At 36.7% G+C, this 27,731-nt stretch overlaps 1 protein-coding gene across 3 annotated transcripts in view; it reads right to left on the reverse strand.

Moving 5' to 3' along the window:
• Positions 1-1,048: 1,048 nt before the first annotated feature.
• LOC129370809 (inactive phospholipase C-like protein 2) overlaps positions 1,049-27,731 on the reverse strand; it is a 45,652-nt gene continuing 18,969 nt past the window's right edge. For all 3 annotated transcript variants that reach the window (XM_055047003.1, XM_055047004.1, XM_055047005.1), the window contains 5 exons: positions 25,035-27,515; positions 22,923-23,126; positions 15,965-16,040; positions 6,194-6,303; positions 1,049-5,367 (listed from right to left, as the gene is read on the reverse strand). In XM_055047003.1, coding sequence (XP_054902978.1) covers positions 5,161-5,367; positions 6,194-6,303; positions 15,965-16,040; positions 22,923-23,126; positions 25,035-27,515 — 3,078 coding nt within the window. In that variant the 3' untranslated portion in view covers positions 1,049-5,160. The remainder of the gene's footprint in view (positions 5,368-6,193; positions 6,304-15,964; positions 16,041-22,922; positions 23,127-25,034; positions 27,516-27,731) is intronic.

The raw sequence follows: 27,731 nt of genomic DNA on the forward strand, positions 1-27,731 counted from the left end.
TAGTGGTGCTGGTTTAGACCAACATTAAAGCAAGATGTAGAGGAACAAATTCAGGAAAATGTCTACTTTAGTCGACTAAATATTTCAGTCTGCTTAGCAGGCAACACAAGGACGCGTCTCAGTGACTTTTGTGTGAACTTTAGCCGCCTGTAACATCGGTTTAACCTGGAGCATGAACGGTCTGTTTGGCACTAGAGGAGAGGTGAAGGGTCAGGGTCGGGCAGAGCATCGACTGGCTCTTGCCAGCCAGAGGGAACTCATCAGGGGGCGGCCATAGAGCCAATGATGATTGGATTTCACTCATGTAACCAGCTGCACTGCAGAGAGACGACCTCTCATTGAAAAAAATAGTGTTGTGAATCTAAAAATCCCTTCTGGGTCGATTTGTGTCGGAAGTATGTATTTCAGTGAATTGAACATAAAGATCAGGTTATCCAAAACTGCTTTATATTAGACTTTATACCATATATTATCAGTGTTACGTCATGTTTCATTTTAAGGAATTTCCTCAGCTTTTATAATGCAGTTGTTTTTTTTTACACATTTTTGGTCTACAGAAGTCAGATATTTGTTTCCAAAATACACTAATCATCTAATTAAATTATGTAATCATGTTCTTTCTAATGCACGAATACTCATGAACAGTTTTAATTGTCCTACTCACTTGAATTTAATACAATTTTGATTAACTACAGTTTTTTACTTTTGTTTCCCTATTTTGAAATAAAAAGGTAATTTCTCCTTCTGTGTTTTAGCTTTTGGAGCTTAATATAACTAAGACGTATCAACATCAATAGAAATGTATGTCACAGTCTTAATAATTTTATCAGGAGTAAAGAGTATCAGTCCAAATATTGAACCCTGTGGAACGCCATACTAATATCTGCTGCATAGGATGATTTACCATCAACATAAACTGGATGAACTCAGATGAATATAAAGTGAACCAATATTTTGATTTGAGACCAGAAGCTAAAATGATTTGTGCAGAAAACATCAGCAAGTGTGAGTTATGATGCGGCTCTTAAAAAGAAACACATCACAGACGTTGTTATCCAACACTGTTTATTCAGAGGTTGTTATTTAAAACTTGACAGATTAGACTTGAAATACATTTGAATTGTTTGTTTTGACATTAATTATTACGAACTCTGGCACAGCACTGATGTTCAGAGACGGCTCGCTGGAAACACCCACAAGTGTGGACAATGTTTGGGAACATAAAGCACAACTTTGAACAAAAAGCAGGGAAACAAAACTACTCAAAACAAAACATGTAGAGATAAAAAGTGCAGCAAGTTTTACTTTGCTCTGATTGCTCAGTTTTACTGGCAGATTTGTTTAGTCTTAAGTGGAAAACACAGAAACAAAGTGATGGGGTTTTAATTTTTCTTTTCTTTTAGTCACTTTTGCTCACTGGAAGATGGTTTAGTGAAAGTGGAAACAGCATTTTGGGATTTTCTCTGTCATGAAAATAATAACTGAATTGACTGTAATCAACTTTCACCTTGGGAAAATTTCCAGTTAAAACAAAATTAAATGTCGGCTGTTATCAGTTCATTAAACCAACATTTTTATTAGCTTCAACTTGACTAGCATTCTTCACACATTTATTTAAATGGCATTTTTCTAATTAGATATAATTTAAATGTCAAATGTTAGAAAAATAAGTGCTGCAACAAAGAGTAACATAATAAATGCAATTAAGTTTAAAGAAAATTAGTTGTTTTAAGCTAAAATGGTGATTTAGTACTGACTGGAATGCGCTCAATAAAAAAGCATAAACTAACAAAAGATAAATTACCAAAAATATCTTTGTTTTAAAGCTAATAAGTTAAACTGGGTTTGTTGCCGTTTCAGCTCCTGCATGTTCGCAGACGCAGGAAGAAATTAAACTGGAGAAAATGCCAATTTTTTAACATTTGATTTAAACAAACTCAACAAATTTACTAGAAAAGAGCAAAACTAGTCAATGCTTTCTTTGTGAGAAACGAAAAAAATGAACATATTGGGCTTTAAATTATCCATGATGGAGCATAAAAGTTTGCAGAAGGTTAGTAAATTTTATAGCAAGGCTGTGGGGGTTTATTATCAGTGTATGGCTATTTGAGATGAGACTTGTTTTATAGGTTGGGATCGTCATGATAACGTTGCATAAAATGTGTTGAGGGAATAGTAGCATCATGGGATTAACACAAAGGATGTTTTTTCCAATTATTATACAATAGGCTTCATTATAATTTGTCATGAAAGCTGATGTATTTCAGAAGCAAAATTATACTTTTAATGGGGCAAATATTAACACAATATTCAGATTGTGAGACGGATGGCTTTATGATTGCTTATCCAACATCAGTTTTTAAAAATTAGCTTGGTGGCCTTAAGCTCAGCTTCAGAAATGACTAAAAACTTTGCTTTGTATTTAATCCTTGGTCTGAGATGTAATCTGTCTCATGCCTTCATCAAAAATAAAAAATAAAAATTTTGCTAAAGTTTTTGTAGAACATAAAAATAATTTCTCCATTAGTTATAAGAGATTAATTTACATTACCAATAGTCAGTCTTGAATGGGTAAATATAACATATTTAAGGGTATTCTGAATTAAGGTATTTTGGTATTTTTTTCTTGAATTATTTACAAGCCTATTCATGCAATGAATTTCCACAAGACAAAACATGATTCTTATAAAAACATTTAGTTTTAATTTATCCTTAAAACACTTCTGCAAAACTGCTGTGAGAAAGCAAATTCAAGATTTATATTGAAGTTTTGTTGCACAGGCACAACAATGGTTGTGTGGCGCCTCGTTTTGTTGAAGAATTGGTCAAACAGATATTTCCTGGTGAGTATTACATCATTGGAATGAAACGTTTTGGACAGTTTTAGGCACAGGAAATCACCAGGAGATTCTTGTGGACAATGTGCCAAGGCAGGAACCAAACATGCAACTTTGTTGAGTTTGAGTAAATGCATAAATGCTGTTTTATTAGCTTCAACTTGACTAGCATTCTTCAGACATTTATTTAAATGGTTAGTAAATGGGTTGAAATGACTTGTCGTGCACTTCTATACAAATCGATCAGTGGTGATATGACCATAATGTGGCCATGATATTGTTCTTTTTTGGAAGCAAATCTCATCCCTGATTATGGATGCAGTATGCTACAACAGCCAAATAAATCTCATATTTGAACTTTATTATCAAGTATATTTTTGAAAAAAGGATTTTAACCAATCAATAAGAGACAAACAACCATGTGGCTTCCAGTGGAAAGCCAATTGGCCATCCCTGATCTCAAAGTTTGTCCTGAACTGTGATAAAGTAGAACCTCTGAATGTGGCTTCGTTGAGGCAAACGCTGATTGAATGCTTCGGAGAAGTAAGTATACGTAAAAACAAGGTGGTCGTAACTTTTTCAAGGTTAGTTCAAGAAAACGTTTCAAGAAGCCAGAAGCGTCCTGTCGAATGTGTTTAACGGCATCCTAATATTGAAACTCTGGGATAAGATTAGGTTCTAATGCTAAAAATTTGCAGTATTGCTGATCTTTGTTTCAAGTAAATGCACATGTAGCCTAGATGATTTACACCCAGATTAAGTGTAAAGAATGTTCCAGAAAATACTGTGAATCCTCATGTATAAGTCAAAGGGGCATTTTGTTTCCAGGTTGTTTTTTCTGAGAATAAAATAATTTGAGACACACTTTAACGACCATCGCATGCAAGAATGAGAAGATGTAGTAACAACTTTAGCTTATGATTAAATCACCAATTGAGGTTTAAATTAGAGGGTTTAAGGGTATAAACAAGTTTCACTGCAGTCTACTGCATGTAAGATACTGATCACTAATTAGTACTTCACACGATCCTTATTTAAAAAATAAAAACAACAAAAAAGACCTTTAAAGACACCATCATTTTGGACTGTTCTGTTTCCAGAAATATAAATGGCTATGAAACAATATTCACTTAGTATTGTTAACCATAATTTAAAAAAGATTCCTATCCCAGTAAAAGGCCATTCTAACACTGTTAGTAGGTTTGTTAAATAAAATTGTGTTCGCTTAAAGTGTATGGCTACTATCATAGATACAGAAAGTAATGTGCAGAATGTTTTCAGTTAATAATCTGTATAATTAAACATTAAGTTAATATGGTCGTTCCCTTCAAAGTGTGTCGTCTATTTATCCAACAAACAGTTTTTATGTAAAATGTTCTCAAAATATAAATACGTCTAAACCGTGGCTTTCTGCAGATTACTACCAGCAACAACTGATTTGTCGTCTTTTCATCTTTCTAAGTAAGTTGAACTGGTTTAGTTTTGGGTTTAAAATAAACCAACATAAAGTGAACTTTGGTAAAAACTTGCCCTGAAATAGAAGCACATCTAAACAAAGAATGAACAAAACATGTCAACATCCTTTCATGCAGCTGCTGGTTCAGAGTAGAGAAACTGGACAACAACATGGATACATTCTCTCTCTGTCTTACGTCCTTCTGCCTCCTCATGTTGGAAGTTTTGTCCACGCACAAAATAAAACTTTTTCTCCACACTTGTGTTCGTATAACTTTTATAAAATAAATCTCATATTTCCAAGTATACAATAATAAAATGATGCACTCTGCAGAAAAAAAGCTCACAGGAAACTCTATATGTACACATAGTTTACTACTGTTTTGGCAGACGAGAACATGAATAAGTCCAGAATTGTAAACAGCTCTTTACTCTCATTCTGAACATTTTTGTTCCCACTCTTCAGTCCCAGTTACATTCACAGCTCAGGAAAATTGTGCTTTAAAAAAAAAATCCTTGGAACAATCCAAGGCCTTCTTTGTGTCCTCTGGTCCGCTAAGTAGAAGTGCTTGTGTTTAAAGTCTGGAACAGTCTGAGGGCCGCTGGTTCTCTCCTGACTCATCCAGGAGAGGAAACAGGAAAATCAGTAAGCAGATAGTTTCACTTAGATGTCTAGGAAAGTTGAAGGGTTGCAAAACCTTTTCCTGTGTTTTCTAAATCTCTTGTTTGAAACAAATACATGATCCATATGATTTTATTGGTCTAAGAAGTTTTAACTGTGCTTTAGGTTGAGGAATGTCCATGATGGAGGGTGAAGAGTGACAGCACCTGGGTTTGAAGATGCAGAAAGAAGAGCGACAGGAAGCCTTCAGTTTTCCTCATCCGTCAGCTCCTCCTCCCCCGTGGCTTTTTCAGGAATGGCCTCCAAGCTGCGTCGGCTCTTGGAGTCTGTGGAGCCGGTGGAGCCACCCGCTGTTCCTCCTTTGCTCAGGTTGCAGGTAAGCGCTGAGTAGTGGATCTGCTTGAGGTTTTCCTGGACTTCACTTCTGGCATGTTTTAGTAAGTCGGCTTGACCCTGAGGGCACAGATCAGATTACATCAGGGGAAAAAAATACACATATGAAAAGTAATCTGAGAATCTAATAGAAAACTAAAACCAAATGTGAAATTTTTATTTTACAAGGCAAGTTGATTGAGAACAAATTCTCAATTTCTCAAAATTTGTACAGCATATATTACAGTTCCAACAGTTTTTCTAGATTCAGTTTTCTGTAAAAATGGTCAGACATTGAGTTTAATTGACTGCTAACTCCAGGACCTGCAGGTGGCAGTATTTCTTTCTTCTACTGCACTCCTGCCTCAGCCTTACTTGATGTCAAGTTGTAGTCCATGATGGATGTGGAACTCGTCCATCCAGATGCAACCATGTGTTTAATGAAATGTTGTGAATATTCTTAGCTTTCTCCACCATCTTCCCTCTTGACTCAGAAACTGACTTTTATAATGGCTACATTGTCCAACAAGCTTAATGCATCTAAACCATTTTGGCATTCTTAATCAGAAAACTTAACACAGCATGAAGGTGCCAAACCCACACAGCTGGCCAAATAGACAAATAGTAGCAAACAGAATTTTCTTGGTGGACCTTTTTTGTCATTATTGGTTCTGATTTGCCAAGTCAGATTTTACCGTTTGTTCATCACAACTAGAACACGAGACGTGTGTGTTGAACTCATCTAATTTCTGCATTGTGGTAATTGTGGTAATTCTGATTTACCAGTAATGTCATATAATTAGCTTTCATATCTGCTACTGATGTAATCTCTGACCGCTTTAAGCACCTTCATGTGCTTACAGGTTTATGTAGCTCGATATTCCCTGAATGTTGCACTTATTCTCACCTTCAGTATGGTGATGTTCCATGTGAAGCTTTCCACTGCCTTGTGCAGCTTCCTGCCCTTCAGCCCTTCCTTCACAGCCAGATCATGCAGGTTTTCATGAAATTCCATCGCTGGAAGAAAAGAACAATAAAACTTCATCCGGTCAGTGTTTATGGTTTAAGAGACGTTGCTACGTGGTGCCTAACCTAAAATTTTCCTTTGTGAGAATCACTGCGATCAGAGAGGTAGATTTTGGGCCTGTGGGATTTGTTCTGCATCCAAATATCTGAAATACTACCAAACTGGTGATGAGATATTTTCTGTTTTATCCAGTTTCCATTTCATGCAGTTTTTATTTTTATTTTATTTTTAAGAAGTTTTAAGGCACTTTGGAAAAACATGAAAGTGCTGCTGCGCAAGTTACTCAACAAGTTGTTGCTAGGCAACCACAGAGTGAGTGAGTTAGTTGATTGCACCAACCTCGACTGTGAGAGGCTGAGAAACTAAGGTTTTTCTTCTGCCTACATATCCCAGAATGCTGTGTGATTCTGGATCAAAGTGCACTGAATATTCTACACATTGAATATTAAATATTCGATCAGATGTATTATCTATTGACATTGATCATGTCTACCATGATAAATATTATTGATTTATTATCCACCTAATCCAAAGTGATTATAGATAACAGAAGTCTTCTGTATGATGGTAAAATCACAGATTCGTTTTATTTTCTATCAAATCTTTCAATATTTTTCAATCATTACTATCAGAAAGTTAAATGTCACCAATGTGTGACCGGCAAAGTGGACATTGTGAGAGCTTTATGACATTATGAGAGTGTCCTCACAGGTCCCCCAGTGAGGACATGTTTCATTTCATGCTGAGGCTGCAGGAGCTGGAACCCCCAAACCCGACAGGGGAGAGATGCAGCACAAATCACAGGACGGTGACGTGCTTCTGCTCGGAAACCCCTTCGGAGAAAACAGACGTTTCCGCTCAGAGCAGGTCGCAGCCCCTGTCTGCGCTGTTGCCATGGAAACGAGCATGTCCACGTGCGAGCGAGAGTTGGGAGGAGAGAGAAACCCCTTCCTGAGGAATCACCGCGCCGATGCACATTTTTGAGATTCTGACCTCGGACGACTTTTTTTTTTTTCTGCCATCGTGGACAAATCCACCATCTGCTTCTCAAATTACGCGTGTATGCAAAAGAAGAAGAAGAAGAAAAAAAGCTTCCTGCTGAGAATATGCAAAAATTCTCTCTTTCAGTTTCAGGTTTTACAACTCTAGATGCAGGAGCTGCTGCGGCGCACATGAGCTGCAACTGTCATGAGGAAGGTGCAGAGCTTCCTCTGTTTCTCTTTCACACAGAGAGACGCGCACAGCAGGGGCTGCCTAGCAACACCGTATGGAGTCTGGTGGAGGGGAAGAGGGGAAGCTCGCTCTTAGCAAAGCAGTCGGGGAGAATAGCTCCAGAATAATGTCACATCATCGAAGCGTGACCTACATCTTTTTGCAGATTAATTACAAATTTATCCACAGATTGCAGAACTCGCACCAAATGACGCAGCTAATTTCATTGGACATGTGTGAAGAGGAAGAGCGAGCAGAGATGACTGAAGATGACTCCTGGTGATGCTCGACCCGCGGCACCCGCCACTCTGCAATAAGGAACTGTCAAATTGTTTCCCATATAGACAAAATAAATAGTAACTAAAGATGATTTTTACATTAGAATTCCAACATAGAAAACTGATTGATTAAAACTCAAACGTTTTATTTTGAAATCATGAAGTATTGAATCAAATTAAGGAAATCTCTTTATTTCAATAAAGAATACTCCAACATCATCTGGAAATTAAATGTTATTGACAAAGTATTTCAAAATATGCATAAAAAACATAATTTATAAGTAGCAATAATAAGAAAATAAATAACTCCCCAAATAAACGTAAGTAAAGGGGCCAACAAAACAGCTTATGTTTCAGGGCAGTGACTGGAAAAAATTTAATCGACATTTATTTTAAAGGGTTTTGTAATGTATTTTCCAGGCACTGTCATTTCATAGCACAATCAAGTAACTTCTTCCTTTTAGTTATAAAAATAGTCAGTTTCTGTCTGCTAGAAATACTATAGGCTCTTTTGTTTTCTTTTGTTGCGGTCAAGCAGCAAATCTTCACATGTTTTTGATCTGCATCTGTGTTTTCAAAGTGTTCCCACACAAATGACCTGGTTTGACCTCTTTTGCATAAGAAATTCTGATGCTATTCCTGCAGTTATGGTTGTTTTGGACTTTTTTCGTGGCATGAAACAATGCTGTGTGCAGCCAGATGTTTTTCCACCGAAAAGGTCTCAATCCATGCAGCCTGGGGGATGAGTTCCAGCTCCTCTTTCTGCTAAAATGTACATGGTTTGATTTTTTAAAATGCAAGCAGATAATGCAAGAAGGTCAGGCTTAGAAATGGGCAGGAGACTTTACAAAATAAAAGCAGAACATGCCCCAATAATATTTAGACATTTTCTGCAATGTTATTGTGATCATTTGAGGCCATCATGAAAAAGATTTGACAACCCCACTTTTACACACAAAAAGTCCAGAACTAAACAGATTAAGTTACGACTGTAAGAGGAATCACACGGAGATGTAAAATCTCAGCTGTGAGGAGCTCTAAAAATTTTCAAGAGAACAAAAAAAACAAAAAACTTTTGGACTTTCAAAGGACAATCTGTTGTACAACAGGGAGTATCAGGTTATTTTCCATTTCAACAGATAAGGAACAGTTTTGCCACATTAAAAAGAAACTTGTTTCACCAGCAGCTACAGAAAAAAGCAAAACTAACCCAATTTTTCTGTCAGTTTTTTGGACAAGACTGACAGAAAAATTGAGCCAAGGAGGAACTCCCAGGAAATCAATTTGGAAACTCCTGAGATCAGGATGATAATTTTTCACAGGAGTGTTTTCTTGCTGCATTTAGCCTCCAGTCCAGAACCCACAGATATTTTGCTCCTGGATGTATGTTATATTATTTGACAGGTGAAGTCTGGAACAGCTCAGATCCATACAGATGTTTAGATTCCTGCTTACATCTGACATATTCCAGATTCTCTATGTTTGAGATTTTAGATAGATGCCCTAAATTATAAATCTAGTAAAATTGGTTGACTTATTTTTAATTCTCTATTTATTTTAATATACGATACAATTTAAAGGCGCACTTGGCTGAGAATGTTGGGTCTCTCTCGTGGAAGAATACGAGGGATGGGGTGAGATAAGACTTACACTCTACGCTGCACCACAGTTTCCTTCCCATAGGGAAGCCTCCGGATAACGTGCAAACTAGTAAAGAGTTTTTTTGTGGTGCTAGATTGTTTTTCCACCATTAGCACAGCAAACCAGAAATCTCAATGTGAGCAGCGCATGCATGAGCATGATTGACAATGCTAAGATCCTCCTCTTGGCTCTAATTGGTCATTTCAGCCCAGAGTCGCTGAATTTCTGCAGATGGCAGTAAGACTGCAGGGAACAGACTAAGTTTGCAGATTTGTCTGAAATTTTACTACTTGAACATAATTTCAGTTTTGAGAAAGAAATTTGCTGCAGTCTTCTTTTGAATCACATTTTCATAAAGTCAGCACTGAATAATTGTCAAATAGCAACCGTCATAGCTTGATTTAGCCATTATTTTTGTTTCCTCTCACTAATTACATTTACACAAGTTTGTTTAACCCCAGCGTCTTCATGATAAGCGATTATTTTAAAATGTCTTTGCAAACAATATCAGGTATTTTCCCTTTTCAACTAGAAGTAACGGGTAACAGGAAGTGTAGTGGTGGTAAAGGACTTTTGAGTTATTTTTAGTATTAAACTGGGGCATTCCTCTCAGCCTTGGCGGTCCTAATTTACCTAAATGCAGCATAATGGAAAGGCACATAACAAAAAGTTACAATACTGCTAAAAATGTCCAAAAATGACATTCTAGTAATAAAACTTTTCTGACAACGCAATAGATTTCATCAAAAATCATGCAAATTACTTTACCCAATTGTTTGGTCCCATGTTTGTCCTTTCTTATAATGCAGCTCAAAGTTGCTTAATTAAAGATAAGACTCCCAGACTTGAAAGAAAACTTCCACAAATTTATTTCAGCAAATTTGGACTTATAACATCTTTTTGACGCACAGTAATCAGGTCCATCATGATGACCAGTAACAGGTGAAATGAAAAACACAGTTCATGCTCTTGTTGGAGATAATGCAATGCTCGACGATTGGGTCAGAATATTTCCAATATTTCATCTCTGCTGGGATCGTCCCATTCTGCTCCCACAAACATGCTATGTCTCAAATTGTAAAGTCAATTATTTGGCGGTTTCGTAAACTTTCAGTTGAATAAAGTTCAACGTCTGTTTTGTTACCAACTGTTAATAATTAAGGTAGTTTATATTCATACTCTTATTTTGAAGCAGTTCTGTTTCATCTGTTTTTTTGGTCATTTTATTTAAAAAAAATATATACATGAACAAAATAAAACAGAGCTAAACTTATTTGCTATGAACTACAGATTATTCATTAATTAACCACAAAAAGACAGAATAATTCAAATTCAGTGTATAATAATAACTGGGATGGCAACATTTCTGATTGCCATCTGTTTATGTGCAGCACAGGATGTAGATAAAACTCAGGCATGTTTTCACCACCATTTCTAACTTTGAACATTTCCTCCTTCAAGCTGAAATGTCAGCCGAGGAGGTGAGGAGATGACAGGAACAAAAAGAAGAGTTTAGGTAACATGAGTTTAACAAAAGGACAGATCTTTGTCTGTGAAATATATCATGTGGCAGCTCTGTCCAGTGTTGGCTGCTGCTGCCGGAAAAGGCACTGACATTGTTTGTGACAGCGTTTATTTATTTTCTAACTCAGGTTTCTTCAGTGTGAGACGGTGCAGCATGTTGTCTTTCTTTTTCAACATCAGAGGCAGAATGCAGGAAAAAACAGTGCTTCCTGCAGCAAATCCGCCTCCTTCCTTCAGGTTTATTTTAGGAACTGACACGCCACTAAAGGTGCTCCTGCTAATATGAAATATTAAACTTCCAGATTCTCCAGACTTGACTGGAGAATACTCTCTTTAGAAAATGTTCAGGAGAATTATCGCTGGTTAAAAAACAATTACAGACTGAAATTCAGTAGGCCTGTCATAATAACAGTCTTGGCTGGATGATAAATCATCCCAGCAATTATTGTGATAAAAGATGTTTTAAGATCATTTTCAAGTAATGTAATGATAATGGCAAAATAATCCAAGTACACATTCTCAAAGAACAGTAAGCTTTAAATTGAAAGGAAATGGTAGATAGTTTAAACATCCCAAAAATATGTTACAGAAATAAGTAAAATTAATTATGAAGTTTCTGTAAATAAATGAAGGGCTAGATCAGTCCAATATACCAGGCTGAAAACTTTTGTCATTCAGTTTTTGGTAGCAAATTACGCAAATGGGAATTTTTGAGCTGCAATTAATTGATTTGCTGGTTATTGCGTCAGGCCTAATTGCGATAAATAATATTGTTTTGGTCTAATTTCCAAGTAATATATTGACAATGGCCAAAAAATGCAGGTTTGTTCTCTAAGACTAATAAACTGTCCATTAATATCTAAAATAAAACAAAACCAAAAACGAATAAAATGGAAATGAAACCACAACTGAAACCATAAATAAAATAAAGTATGAAGTCTCTGTAAATTTTCTTTCAAAAATATTAATCAGAATGAAAAATATCAAACTTGTTTTCATTTATTACGTGAGGAATTGATTAATTGCTGATTGACAAATTTAGGATTCAGATTTCAGACAGAGAAAGCAAATACATTTGTATTAATACATTAATATTAAGAAACATCTTGTGCTGATTGTGTTGTTCTGCCATCCAAATGTCCTGAACGCTAAGTGGGACCTTAGTGAGAGTCTGTTAGGGGAAGTGACGTCTCCAATAAGTGCTCCCAACACCTGACTCTGCACAATCTGACACCGCCTTTAAGCGGGAGGCGTCCCTGACTTGATGTGATGGATTATTCACAACTTCAGTAGTAGTTGATGCTGAAACAGTCTGCTTTGTTTACAGGGAATCAGGTTCGTACTGACCCAGTTTCTGTAAAACCACACCGCATGCACACGCAGAGGTAGAAGCAGCAGCTTGAGCACGTCCTCCTGCACTGGTGCATGCACCCAAACACATTGCTTTTTGCAGGGAGAAAAACCCGAGAATAAATCATTGTTCAACTTTATGGCTTTGCCATTTGTTGTGTCCTACTATGGAATTGTTTGCTGCTGAATTTTCTCCAGCTGATGTCGGCTAATCATGTCGAAGGCTCTTTGAAACCGAAAGCCCCCACAAAGCTTTAGCGCAAGCTTTCGACAAGTTGTTTGGTCTGTTTGGGGTTTTACTGCCAGCTTATCAAGATGCAAGTTGTTTAAATAGAAATGTTTCTTTAAGGGGTTTATCGGTCAGTTCATCTTACAGATCTAGATTAAAGGTTACCAACTCCAAACTTGAAGAGTTGATATTCTGGCTTTAATTAGAGCTGAAAATGATCCCAAAAACCCAAATATGTAAAAGCAGAAAAGCATTTAATGAATACAGGACAGACATTTCACCCAGGAGTTATTTACATGAAACCTCAGCAGACAAAGCTGAACATTTACATGGGAACTAAAAACCACAAACTCTGCTTGAGTTCATTCTGATGTTTCGATTTACTTAAATTTAAGATTGTGGTGCTGGTGTAGAGCTGTGACAAAAATAGCTGTGTTTAAACCAGAGTCATCAACACCACCTCATCATCAACACTATGGTGAGATAATGCTCTCTAGTTGTAAACGATTATTTTAGGAACCAAAGAAAGAATTGTGTTCTATTTTAGCTAAGCTAAAATTAATATATGGAAGAGAAAATTCTAGTAAAGAGCAATTTAGTTAATTTTTTCAGTGAAACATTTTATTGCTTATGATGCAGTTTGATTCAGACATCCCTTTGTCTGAAGTATGAAAACAGATTTTTATTTTTTTCCACATCATAACTCATCTGTAATGTTAGACTAAATGTATTTCCTTATACATGTTGCATACCAGATTCTGTAATAACAATCAGATGAAAGTTAGTTTTGTGCAAAGGGAACAAAAGCATCATAAACAAGCTCAATGAATGGAGTGGATGTTTCCTGTTGAGATGTTCAAGGATGGAGCATTGAGGACGAGCTATTGTGAAACTCTGATTCTGTTTAGTTTTTTATTCTGTTTGCTTTAAAGTGGTCCCACACTTTGTCTCTTTCTGCTAATGACAGCAGAACGAGACATAGTTGCTAATAGCACTGAGTATTTTTAAACATCTCATTTGTAGAAGAGAGAGTGTTGCACAACACAAACATGGAGGTGGAATGCAGTGTGCTAAATAGTAGAACATAATTTAAAGTTTTTAGATAGATATTATGTCTCGAGGAATTTTGAAAATGATTGTTTTTGAGTCATTCAATGAATCGTTACAGTCCCATTCTCTAATATCTGTAACTACAGATCAAGAGGGTTGAGCCAATCATTCACAAATCGACACATGAACTGAGAAATAGTTTGAACATTTACGCCTCAGATGGAGAAAATTTCATATGTCATCTTCAGATCTGTGAGCGAATGTAGAGCTGACAGATATGGGTGATAAAATATAAGTTTACTTTAAGTGCCTCGGTCACATGCTGGAACAAAGATAAGCAGATAAGAAGTTTCCACTTGATTACTTGTCTGCTGTAGAAACAGTGCTCTGCACTGTATATATATATGTAGTTTAAATGTCAAATTATTTCTGTCTTAATAGTGCTACATTTGATGGAAGTATTCAGTTGTTTATACAGCACCGGCAAAGTTGTGTTTGTGGGTAACAGCAGGGTTGAGTAAATCGGTTGCCTCTCACCACAGATTTTATTTTTGGTAAGCATCTTAAATACCCGACGTCACGCTACCATCTCTACATTTCAGTAATGCAACTGTGGCTTTATAGGCCCCATTGGGTTTTCAACAGCCTTCACTGTGTGGTATAACCATGTGACATCATGTAATTGATAGCTAGCTATGGATTATATCATTATACCGCCAACACTGCTGTTAGCTTAGATTTTTGCAAAGGAAACAACAAAATCAAGATCTCCAACGGTTATATTTACATAATAATGGTTCTGAAATTGAACTATGATTTGATGTAGGTACTTTTACACTCCATATGTACAGAATTTTATACAATACATAAGTAAATCTGATTCCTTTGCACTGATACATGCTGTTACTGTCTAGTTGCAAAAATAAAATGTTTAAGCTTCATAGAGAGAATAATAATCGCAGCGGGATGTAGGTTTAAAAATTCCCATCAAACTTACTCCCTGATAGCTTTTGATGACACAAAAGGAAAAGAATATTTCAAAAGAAGATCTGTAGTTATCTCAGTGCAGAGACAAAAGAAACAAAGGAAGCTGAGGCATGGTATTGATGCTCTGTCATATCTTTTCAATCTAATGACTTATACAAGGTATATTTTCCAGGAACATTGTGCCATTTTATAGCATAATTGTATATCAAACATAAAAGAAATGTAATTTTGCAGTTTGACTCCTTGATGGGCCTCTGTCTCTTTAAGAAGCTCCTCCTCTTTCCAACACTTATCACAATACACGCTAATTGCTGCTGACCCTAGTTTGGAGGAGCTGAGTGAGAGAGACATTGGGAACTGCAGATCCAAGGAGGAACTTTGTGGAAATAGGCAGCACCTTACAAGGCCATTCTCAATAAGGCATGAAAGAATCAAGGAAACACTCCATATATGTTTTGACGAGGGAATAACTTCATAACATGATGCAAATCTGTCAATTTTACATAACCCCCTGTAATCTTCTATGCTATTTGGATTTCACTGTGAAGAGAGTCACATAGGTATCAATAATTGTATATATGTGCCCCCCCAAAAAAACAAATTAATCAACTATTCAATAAAATTGTAATAATTAACAGCTGGCAGAATTGTCCATCCAGCATGTTTCCTCAAGTCTTTGAACTGAATAAACCTTGTCCCTGGCCTCACTAAATCAATATAGAGAGAGGTTGAGAGATAAAAACTTCACCTACATGCTTTATTACCAGGTTATACTTCTCCACCAGGGGAAGTAATCCCCTGGTGGAGGTCGGCACAAACAAATAACAAGGTCAGCCTCAAATATAGCCCAAAGGAAGTAAAATGAAAATTATGGTCACAACATGCATGTCAGAGACTCTGTGTGGTGCGTTCATTAGCAGCTACGACGTAAACATTTGACTTATTTTACTACGTCGCTCATTTCTGCAAAAATGCGCATTTACAAAGTCTTTAAGGTGTAAAGTGTGCAAACCTCTTGCACTTGGGAACATAAGACAGGAAATGACCAGAAGAGTTGTTCACATTTAAACAAATGTTTGTCACAGTCAGGAAGCAGAAAGTTCTCATGTCTGCCATCTGTAGTGTCAAGCTAGCAGTTTGTCTGTTTGCTGTTTTTTTCCAGTTTGTAAGCACAGTGTGTGAATCGGAGCTGAGCCAAATTTGATAAAACTTGTTTGAGGTTACAACGTTTCTCTGGTTGGCTTGAGTAAACATGAACAAAGGCTTGAGTTGCTTCCAAGTACTGAATGTGTTTTTTTAAGGTGGAGTAATCTAGTTTTAGCCAGAATCTGGATTGATTTACAAAAAATTTAGTAAAGATTTTATTTTTATTTTTTTTACCTGCTTTCTGAGTTTGCAAAATCCTCTCATAAACGCTGTCAGAGCTCTCCAGCAGGGTCTTGCTGGTCTGGATCATCTGAAAAGAAAAATAATCAAGCAATTTTAATAACTGCTTTTAAGACGGGTGATTACTAAAAGTCACGCAGTAAATTGTGTTGCCTGGTGTTTTTCCATTTAAAGAGGGCCGAGAAAATAAGATGTTATTGCAGGGAAGTCTTTTGGGCGAGGTCGCTTAACTGTGTCTTTTGCAAACCAAAATTAAAGGAAAGCACAGCAGAAGTAATTAGATTTTTTTTATTTTTTTTATTTGAGGTTGTGTTGATTTCCGTCAAGTTGTGACTATGCCTCATTTTACGGAGAAAAATACAAATGGCAACCCCTCTGCTTGGCTTTAAACGGAAACATTGATCATCACGGTCAACTGATGAAAATGCAAACATGTCACTTTGCTTCACATCATTAGCATGCTATCTGTGACAGAGCAGCTGTGAAGGAGGCTAAGTTTAGCTCCTCTGGTGCAACGCTCTGCCCTAATTGAGTGCACAGACTCTGCTGACCTGCAGACTGTCACAACTTTCATGATGATCTATATGCATATTAAAGAATTTCTTCTGAACAAGAATGCAGGCAGCAAAATATTCTGCTGAAAGGCAGCAGAAAACTGTTTCAGGAAGAGGTTAGAGAAGGAAGTGCAAAGCAGGTAACATAGGGAGAAAAATACAGAGCCTGAGGTGTCTTTTTTATTAATCATCAGAAAGAACAGCTAAGATATGATAGTAATCTTCCCACATGGTACCCAAGGTGACATTTTTAATAAAATGTTACTTAATTTCCAATGTAAGTCCGATACAGGGGCACTTGTGTTCGTGTCACTATAGTAACTGCCTTGCACATGTACTTGTGCACTCCTGAAGATCCCACCAAGGTCATGTCAAAACGCAATGCTGCTCAGATAGAAAGCTGAAGAAAATCCATAAAATTTGCCAACTAATCTGAATGAAATATGTACATTTTCTCTTTCTTGGATCTAACTGCTGATTGGCTGGTCAAATACTGAAATATCAAATTCTAATTAAATACATTGAACACTAAACACATTTTCTGCCTATGTTAATTTATCAACAATGGTTGTTATTCCCCCATGGAAAAAAAAAATGGTAACAAAGACATTACTTTAAAACCTATAAACCATTTTTAATACTTTATTGTGTCCTGTCACTTTTTCTGTACTTTTGCTCTTTGTGCAACTTACAGGAATAAAAGGGTAACATGAAAAGTATTTTTATGAATATGTATGTTTGTAATCAACATTACCAGATGCAATTTTTTGTCGGCTTGTGCTCAGAGGAGGATGGAGCTGGAATGAGGCTAGCAGCTTGTTGCTTATTTTTAAACAGATATTGTTAGCTTAGCTTCTGCTGTCCAGCATGTTGTAGATGACCATTGACATTACTGTTACTGATCTTATTGAATCCCTTGCAAGTATAATAGCGTGCATCTTTAAGATGTTTCACTACTCATCCTTTGGCAATTTCTCCAAAATGTTGAGGCTTTACTGAAAAAGTTTGGACCATAGCAACTGAATTGATTTTAATGAAATTTCTGATTGGTATCGGGGTACAAAATTCTGACGAGGACATCCATCATAGAGCTAATACTATATTTCCAAATGCTCGCAAACCCAGGGATGTAAATGACAAAATACGTAATATTTACTTTTGATTTTGTAAAATAAAGTCCAGACGTCAGCTTACCCAATATCTCTAGTTTCAGACTTAGAAAAATACCATTTTCCAAGGAACTCCCCTGCCACTATTCCTCTGCATTTAATTCAGGAAGTGGTTCTGCTGCACAAACATGTGACTTCATACAACTATTTGTGCCGTGTAAGTGATACGGTGCTGCAGCACACATTTTTATACTCTTTAGGGACGACCAAAAGAGTCATGCCAAAGTTGCATAATTAACTAATCTATATTCATGCAAAGATAATAGCAAAATATATACTTCTTAGGAAATTTGTCCATATTTTAATAAGAATCCTAATCATAGTGTTGCAGTTGAGCAAAATTACTCAAAATAGTCTTGTTTCCAAAGAATACATAAAACACAAAGACATAAATAAAAGTGTATTTCCTCTTTTTGTTCTTGTGACAATTTATTCTAACCTGAGAAATAGCTTTATTTTTTATTTTGTTCTTTGTGAAGAAAAGAATGGCATGCATTAAACTATGTATTATGATTGTACACTGTTAAAAAAAATATTGGCAGATGTTGCCAAAACTTTACTGTATTAATATGGATTTATACACTGTTATTGTAAGGATATATCAAAACATACTCAGTGGAAAAGTAAAACTTTTGGACTTTTGGATATTCAAGGCAGCCAATTAATTATCTAGAAATATACATTTGAGAGTTTAAAAAAATCTTTACTCGGTACTTCTCATCTCTTGCAAACTTAAATATACATTTTCCAATAGTTTTCTGTCTTTCTTTAGATCTGTTTACAAAATGGAAACTATACACTAAATTACCAGCAGCTGTATCCTCTGGTGACTTGTTAAAGAGAAACAGTCTGTCATTAACTAAAGCTGTGGCTTTTGTTGGTCTCTAATTAGTTACTCTCTCTGACACATTTAAAAAGGTTATAATAGGCTTTTTGAATTTTTTTCTTTTTCTGTTTCTCTAATGACCTATTGTGCACGTAAAAGGTGTGGAAAGTTTCAAAGTCCACACCCCAGGGGTTATTCTATTATACAGACAACGAAACTGCTGCAAGTTCCTATTTTGGACTCTAAATGTTTTCTTCTGAATCTAAAAAACAAAAGTTAATAACGCTGGTTTTCACCATCACTGCACCAATTAGAGCCACATGATTATCCTACTAAAAGTTAAGAAATTTAAACCTGGCATTAAAGATAATCAGCAGACACAAAGAAAACATTTTCTGAAAACAAACAAACTCATCATGCTCTTTTTTAAATATATATTACAGCGTATTTCCACAGAACTAGGCCTGCTGTTGGGTGTTTTGCGTGGGGCAGACAGTTGCTCAAGCCCAGTAACATGAATCACCATGTTATTCTCTGAGCTGTAATGACAAAGTGCTTGTATATCTGCAGCTGCAGCACTTAGAAGCTGTGATTACCTTCCTGATGGGTCAAGAAATTACCGTCTTCACGGCACACACAGTGTCTCAAATATATATTGAAGAGGCATGTTTTTGAGTTAAGTGTGGATAAGGTTATATTTGGACACAAAGAAACGCCTCCTAACTACTGTGGTCATGTTTGTTAAGGTAATTACTTACATGTTAGCTTGGTGATCTTATTCTTTATGTGAAGAGAACATGTTACAAACAGTCTGGATCTTACAAATTCAAACAATTAAAAAATAGTGGCTTGGAGTAGAAAAATTGAAGGAAATTTAGTATTTGGTCTTTCTTTTTTTCCCGTCTGCTCAAACTAGAACGTTAGCTTTAACATAATTTCCTTGTTAGGCAAACCTCTAGATTTCAATTTAAATGCCTGAGTCATTGATTGTAAATCAGTATCTCTATTGCTAAAAATAGTTGCTGACAAAATAGAAACTCCTTTCACTTATTTTAACTTATTTTAATATTTTTTATTCCACCAGGATTTAATCTGAGTTTGATTTTTCACAGCTACATTAACAAAATATGAGAAAAATAATCAGGAATTGTAGAAACTGCTGCTATATTGAGATTTTCAGGCATAACAATCTCTCAAGTTCAAGGAACTGGAATAAAAATAGTGTGTTGGATGAAATGTCTTGTTGGTGTGAAAGCGTTTACTCTTTTTGCAGCATCAGTGTCTGAGGTGGATTTCAGTGCAGACACAATTTCCCAACACTAATTAATGCAGAATATCCTCATTAGTCATGTCTCAAAAATGCCAGTCTAATGTTTTTTTTAAATTTTCATATTAAACTCATCTTACAACACCTCTGAGGATATATAAACTCTGATCTGCACTGGTAAAATGCCAATACAAGCAAGAATTAAACACGTAGGTCAGGTAACAAAAACCTGAATGTCTTTAGCAGCCAGTAAACCTGGAGCATACGTTTTCCAGAGGATTATTATCTGCAAACAAGTTCTGCTGTTGTTAGCCATACGTTCTTTGACGCCAATAATGAAATAATATTCACGGTCACTGCCATGACTCTTGCTTTGCAGGAAACACAAGGCAATATCTTTGTTAGTCGGTCCAGATGGCGCTACCGTTTCTCAGCTCTGAAAGTATCTGGCTTCCATCACCATGTTTTATCAATGTGTAAAGCAGAAGAGTAAGGTCTGCTGTTGAGGCAAGCTGTGAAATACTGAAAAGCATAAACATAAATCAAATGATTTAGAACCATGAGCTGGCGTCCCACCGAGTGTAAACACCTTTTTTTTTAAAGGAAAATAGGATTCAAGTGAGAATCAGATTCTGTAGCAGTCAGGTTGTGAAAGCTCTCCTAGTTTCTATGGTACAGTGAAACAGAAAACATAAAACTAGAACTTCCATAACGTAAATTACAATAAATGCTCACATTCAAAGCTTTAAAGTTTCCTAACTTTCTTGGTTTAACTCTTATGCTGTAGCACATAAATACAGTGACCTTTTTGCTGAATTATTATATTTGTACTTTTAAAAAGTATAAAAATATATTGTATTCAAAAACAAAAATTAGGAAAGAAACCATCTCTCAAACCAAACAGAACAAAGAGTTTAACATTCAATTCTTCTTTAAAGACTTTAGAAATGTAATTATACTGTAGTAATTAAATGGGCACATTGGAAACAAAAAATGTGAACTATATTTTCCTTTCGATATTTACGTACCTTATAGACAATTTTTAGCTTGATCAGTTCAATTCAATTCCAATTTATTTTATAAATTATAGCACATTAAGCAAATTACGTGAGTTGCATTAAGTCAAAATTTGAAAAATTTGATGCTTTTCTGGTGAGTGAAGGCATCATACTAAGAATTATCCAACAGTCTTCAGTGGTGACTGTAAAAGAGTGAAGAATCATTGAGATGCTGCTTAAAATGACAGAGGAAAAATGGAGGTGTAAAAAGGAAACCGTAACATATTGAGAAATGTCTGTTAATTCAGACTGCGACAGAGCAAGAGAGTGCAAGACTTTCAGCAGATAGCAGGAAGGCTTAACGTATTACTTTGTTCTACCATTATTAGTCTTTAAACGTTTCATGGATTATGCTGATTTTAGAAAAGAGTAGAAGAAAATTTTTTCTCTTAAGATTGCACAAACTTTTTTGCTAAAACAATTTAAACATTTGTTTTAGCAAATTTTATATTTCTTAACATTTCTGGGGTACATAATTTACTTTGTGTTTTTTTCACTGTCAAATTCTGGTCTCTGCTAATTACCAGAAACTCCAACTTTCCAGCACTTAAATTCTTCCGTAATTTCTTTTTCCATAACAGCAGTCGGATTGTCACCACGGAAGCCAATCACCCAATTTCAATTCAAGACTAAACCAAGCCTCCTTAATCGGTGTGCATCTAGGTCACTTCAACATGGCTCCTCTTAAAATGCACTCATGGTTGAGTCCCAAAGAGAGTAAAAGTGATGCAAAAATAGCCCAGACAAGTAAAGATAGCACCTAATTGTGTTGCTGTGTAGTTTTTTCATAATTTTACAAGCAATTAAGGATGCCTGCAGAATTGCTCTAAGCCAATTGCCATGTGAAAAAATTAAACACTTTTACTTAAACTGACAGAAAATAAACATTTGTTTTTGTTTTAGAAGATGAATGAAACAACAGCAATGTGATCTGTGTTCTTACTGGGACAAATACACTTATGTGTGTTTCCTAATTTTCTTTTTAAAATTTGCAAGATATTTGAGAATTTGGGAGAAATTTGAATAACATTTTATTTTTAGACACGGCACAAAATACATTAAATAAATTTAGATACAATAGTAAAATAAGTTAAATTCAATAAAAAGAGCAGAAGGTATCTGGTAGAAAAAGTGTTTTCAGTTGTGAGTTGGTCAAACCCGATGAGTTTGACCAAAACATTAGGCTGTGTAATGCTAATTAGAAATAAGGAACATCATTTACATGCAATATTATACAAAAAGTATATTTGTTTTTTTTTCTTCTGGACTATAAAACAGCTTACCGAACCACATCGACCTGAAAACGAGGCAAATGAGGCATTAAGGTCCCACCACAACATTTCAGTCAGGTTAACATGACTTAGTGAAGAAAAACGTAATTATTTGATCTTTCTGCCATGCAGTTACACATTAGTTGCCTTCATCATTGTTTAATAAATACGCTGCATGAACTGTGTTGTGTGTTACTGGTCAGATTAGACTGGTTTTATGACTCAATAAAGAAAATGCACTTTGGACAAAAAATATCCAGAACAGGATGTACTTTTTTTTTAATGAAAGTATTTCAGGAATTGAAATTCTCTAAAAAAAATAATAATAATAATCAGACTTGACAATTTATTAAGGTGCTCGGATTAGATTTTTTTGTTGTTGTTGTGAGCCTGTTTTGTCCGTTTTAATGGTCTTTTGACTCACTGTGAGCCAAAAGAACATGTTCTGCTAACTGTAATGATATTTGCAATGGCCTCAGTGGCACGTTGCATAACTTCTCAACATTGATTGTATTACTTAACAGAGTTCCAACCCTATTACCTAATAATTTCGGCATGTCCCTATTATATTAAGTAAAGTCAAGATATCGATCTAATTGGAGTCGAAGTTGGTTTGCTGAGGTGAAAAGAAGCTATTGATTGGGGAATTCATACATAACCAAACTCAAATTCTTCTTTCTCGGGTACTCGCAGAACAAACAAGAAGAGGGAATTATTTTTGTTTCTCCATTTTTATAAGTTCCGAAATTCTTCAAGGATGACAGTCTGAGCTGATGTAATGGGCTGTTTTTTCTGATCATTACTCACCATATCGTAGGTGGTGACGACCTTTTTCAGGACCTCTGGGAGCAGGCCTTGGAGCTCCAGGTTTGGGTACGGGTCAGAGAGGTTAAACACCAGGAGCGGGCTGTTGTCAGGTCCCGTCAGCCGAGGGGAAAGGGCCAAGATGCACTGCTTCAGGTTGGCCACAGCTGAAAGGCCGCAGAGCTCCTTAAAGGACACTATGGCATTCTGGGTTGAGACAAATTACAAATTAAATGCACTTAGTTTTGAGAGCAAAGCAAAATCTAATGCAAAGCGTATAATATTTCATTTCTGCAGGATAAGATCTTTATTTCAAAGACATTAACAGCTAAAACCAGGCCTCCAGAGATATGCTCAGTGACAGAGGGAGAGGCTGGAAGCCGTCATCGCCTGTGTCGTTTGTGAGAACTTTCATTTTGGCACTGTTAGCTGCTCCAAAGCACCCAATCCTTCTGAACTGACATAAGCGTCAAGTGGAAATGAAACATACATCCACGAAAACCCTAAGCTTCCTGTGAAAGGCCAAAATTAACCCTAGCATAAACAACCGCTGTGAGGGAGCAATCTAGATGTGTTAGTCTCATGGCTGCTGGCTTGTTATCTCACAAAGCAGCAATATAAACAGGAGGACCAACATACAGACCGATGTAACGCCTGAAGGAACAAAACATAATGCTGAACACAATGTGGCTGGACTCTGCTTTTCTCCTCCAGCTTTAATTTCTTTACAGATTCTTATTAAATGGTATGGGGACATGTTTATGTGGTTATGCTTTTGTATTTCTTCAATTAAACTTCAGTCAAAAGAGAATCTAACGTTAGGATTTCCAATATAATCTAATTTCATTGCACAAAGTTAATTCGGTCAGGATTAGTGGTGCTGCTGTAAAACATAAGCTAATGGATCGCTAACAGGAAATGGTCTTCGACACGGGAAAAATTTCCAACACTGAACTGGTTGATTATTTTCTTAATGAGCTATTAATAATATCGAGTTGGTTTGTTGCAAAGCTCGTTTTTTCACACTTATGATTACGATCAAAGAAAATTTTATGTCATACAGAGATGGTACTTAAATAATTTCATTATTCCGAGAATAAAACTATCCAAATCAACCTAGCCATGGGTTGAAAGAATCGACTCCTGTTTGAGTCATGACTTTTCCATTTTTTAAAACATTTTTGAAAATTCTTCTTTGCAAAATAGCTTATATTAATTCAGATTAAATAGATAACAGTGATTAATGAATTAACTGCGGAAATTTGGTACAAATTCTCAATTGTTTTTATGTTTAGTCTTTGATCTAATTATAGCTCTAGTTGTATATTCAGGGTTGTGATTCAAATGATTTTTTTTTTTTGGCTCTAGTGGCCTTTGTTTGAAAGTACTAGGACAGGAAAGTGGTTATTCATGCAAAAAAGGTCACCAGGCCGGGATTCAAACCTGTGACAGTCGCACTGAGGACTAAGGCCTCCTTTTGTGGGTTGTGCTAAGCTCTTGTGCCACCACAGCACCCTGTTTCAAGTGTCTTACATCTCTCCTCCAGAACTGCCTTCTGTTATTTCACTTTGTTAATCTTCCCATCAACCCTGATCAGCTTTACATGCAATATTAATTTTTACAACACATTTGCTTATCCGGTCTGTCAATTTAGGACCTAACTTGTCATGATGTTTGGCAGCCATGTTTTTGTAGGTTTGCAGTAGTGACGTATAGTTTCCATGTTGGAATGATAATCTGGTTTAAAGCTTGGGATTTGTATGTAAAGAATGACAACTGAATAAATAATTAATAAACATTTTATATATATATATATATATATATATATTAGAATATATAATATATAAAAATAGTAGAATAATAAAAAAAATTTATATGACAATTTCTTCATGTAGCAATTATATTTAAAAAATGGAAAACATAAATTATTCACATTAAATAGACTAAAATATAGCTCAAGACAGATTACTTAAAGTTGTCAACCCCTTATGTCAATCAAATGCAGCAATTTGGTGAAATTTGGTGAATCATCTTGTTCATCTGACTAAATGATGAACATAGATCAGGTCCAGGGAGTTCTTAGTAAAACACAAACATCTCATTGACTTGTCTTACCTGCATGTTTTCTCGGAGGTCGGTGGCCTCTCTGAGTGGCAGCTGGGCTGTTTTAAAGACCTCATCGACAGCCTTGATCTGCAGCACTCTCATACTAGCATACTCTCTGCTTTTCTTGCCTTTCCTTACTGACAATCCTCTTTTGTGTGGCTTTCCTCCACCTCTTCGATTGGTTATGGCAACATGGACAAAAAGCAAAGTATGAGGCAGCAACTCTCCTGTCAGAGACTGTAGCGGTACGTGGCGGAAACCAGGCTGGAGACACTCAAAGGGGATTGTATACTGGCCAATAAACTCGTCTCCAATATAGTCATCGTCTAGAACCACAAAGCGCACCATTGCGAGCTCAGGAAGGTTTATCTGAAATTCAAAGCTCTCATCAAACAGTGGATTGTCCCCATTTTGGTGGACTGTTTTAGTCCTCTGTTCTGCACAGTCTGCAGGAATGCCGTGTATTTCCACGTACACGTACGGGTCCACCACGTCTCCTTTAGCACCGGAGCCTTTGGGTTTTGGAAAATTTTGTCCGCTGATTATCTTGATGTGCAAGAGCTGTGGAGAAACCCCAGGCACTGAATCTTTTGTGTTGGCACTGAAATATGAGACCTGCTCCCTCATGATGGCTGGTCTGAGAACATAGCCACTGTTACCATTCTGACGAAACCAACCGATGTTCAAGTCCATCATTAGCCCAGGAGTCTGGTAGTTCATGGCTACAATCTGGCAGCCGCACTTCCAGAAATCTTGTGGATTCATGTTGCTGGAGTCGATCCGCATTGGGCTCGGGTAAACTCGTGCAAGAAACTTCTTATTGTAGTTGACAAAGTCCCCAGGGAAATCACACGCACAGCGAGTGGCAAACACCTCATTGAAAGAGCAGAGTTCCCAGGGTTTCTGCTTCTGGAAAGATGTTGGAAAGTCTTTGAACTCCACAGATTTACACAGTGTCACCAGATCAGAGAGGTCCTTAAGCAGCGGGATCTTTTTGGGTGCATTAGTTTGCTGCTCTGTGGACTCGATGCTCATCCTCTGAGACATCTCTGCCCCCTCGTCCTCGTCCGTCACTTCTCCTTCTGAAGCAGTACAGTTTGAATCTAACTTCTTACCCTTCAGCAGGATCTTTCCCTTCAACTCAGATGGAGATGGGAGGTAACAGTCCTCGAGTTTTGGAGAATCTACGTGAATCTTGTCTCCAAGGATCTTCTTCAAATGCTGAAACATGACTTTCTGCTGTTTTACAGAACAATGGTTTTCCAAACATAGAATCAAAGGAAACTCAGAGGCAACAAAGGCATACTTATTGATGACATCTATGACGCTGCGGAAAACAATCTGTGAAGTCATTGTGTGACCTGTATAGATAACGGGCTCGTTGTCAGAACCGTCCCACACGTCCAGCTCCACACAGCGACAACCCATCTTCAGAGCACGGATGTACCCAGTCACATCTGAAGGACCTCTGAATTGATCCTCTATCAGATAAGTGTTGTGGGATGCGTTGATGTAGTAGTGGGACAGAGGCTGGTTCATGTCTTGGCAAACGGATTTGTGCTCAGGGTCAAATATGTGGCACTCTGCAGACATAAGATAGTTAGAGAACCCATCAAGAGAGAGCCATCCCTTTAGCCGACCCTCTTTGGATGGTTCATACTTGTGAATGACATTTAAGCTGGTGTCTTCACTGACCTGAGCCATTCCCTGCTCTGCCTCCAGAAATATCATTAAGTCCTTAGTATCAAGAAACTCCTTGTTACTGGAAAACTGAACAAAAAGAAAATAAATCTCTGGTCTTGTGCAAAGATCATGAAAGACTTCAGCAAACTCCTCTTTTGTCACATCAGACCCACTCTTGTCTTGAGCTTTGTGGAGCTCCTTGAACTTTAGTTCTATTTTCACATTTTTAAGTCCCGGGTTTAGATTCTTTATTAGCTGCACGGCAGCACATATTGCTATCTGTTTGTTGTGATTACCGTCTTCTTCATCAAAGAGGTCGCTTAACCAAGATGAGCGCAAGTTGTTCTGGCTGCTCTCGATCATATTCAAGGTATGCTTCCCATAAGAGATCAGGTATCTCAGACCAGTCACCCATATGTTGGCTACATCTGCTGTGTTCGCCACCAAGTCCAGGGACTCATAGTTCTCTCCAAAGATGACTGAAAAAGCACAATCCTCTGATATCTGGTCATAGGTGCCATTAGTTCTAAAAGTGTCTGTATTCTTGCCTGTTCTGACCTCCTTGATGGACTTCACATCTATTTTTGCCTTTTCAGACTCCTTCTTTGTTGGCTCCCACCTTAATGATTGCATGTCGGCGTCGAGAAGAAAGTAGCGGTGGTAAACACGTGAATTGGATCGCACTTTTTTCAGCTCCGAGCCATCCACCATGGCATTGATGCAGTCGCTGACTCTACTGATCTTCTTTTCAGTGGGCATGCTGCTGAATGAGACGGTCTTCTTTCTTTCTTTTCGTTGTCTTCCATCCTATAAAGAGAGAGAAACACTATAAATAAGTCAATTCATGCTTCACACTGTCACCAGATGTTTTAAAATTGGACTCTAGAGTGTTTTATATATCATTAATGTCCTTACGCCTTTATTCCTGTACAACAATAGGTTATTAAACACAAGTTTAAATTAGTTGAGTATGAGAAGCATTGTCATTGGTACCAGCCAATTTTTGCTATCAAGATGCTACAA

Source organism: Poeciliopsis prolifica, unplaced genomic scaffold (assembly GCF_027474105.1).
Source record: "Poeciliopsis prolifica strain line A6 unplaced genomic scaffold, Auburn_PproV2 SCAFFOLD025, whole genome shotgun sequence".
In the NCBI taxonomy this organism is placed as follows: domain Eukaryota; kingdom Metazoa; phylum Chordata; class Actinopteri; order Cyprinodontiformes; family Poeciliidae; genus Poeciliopsis; species Poeciliopsis prolifica.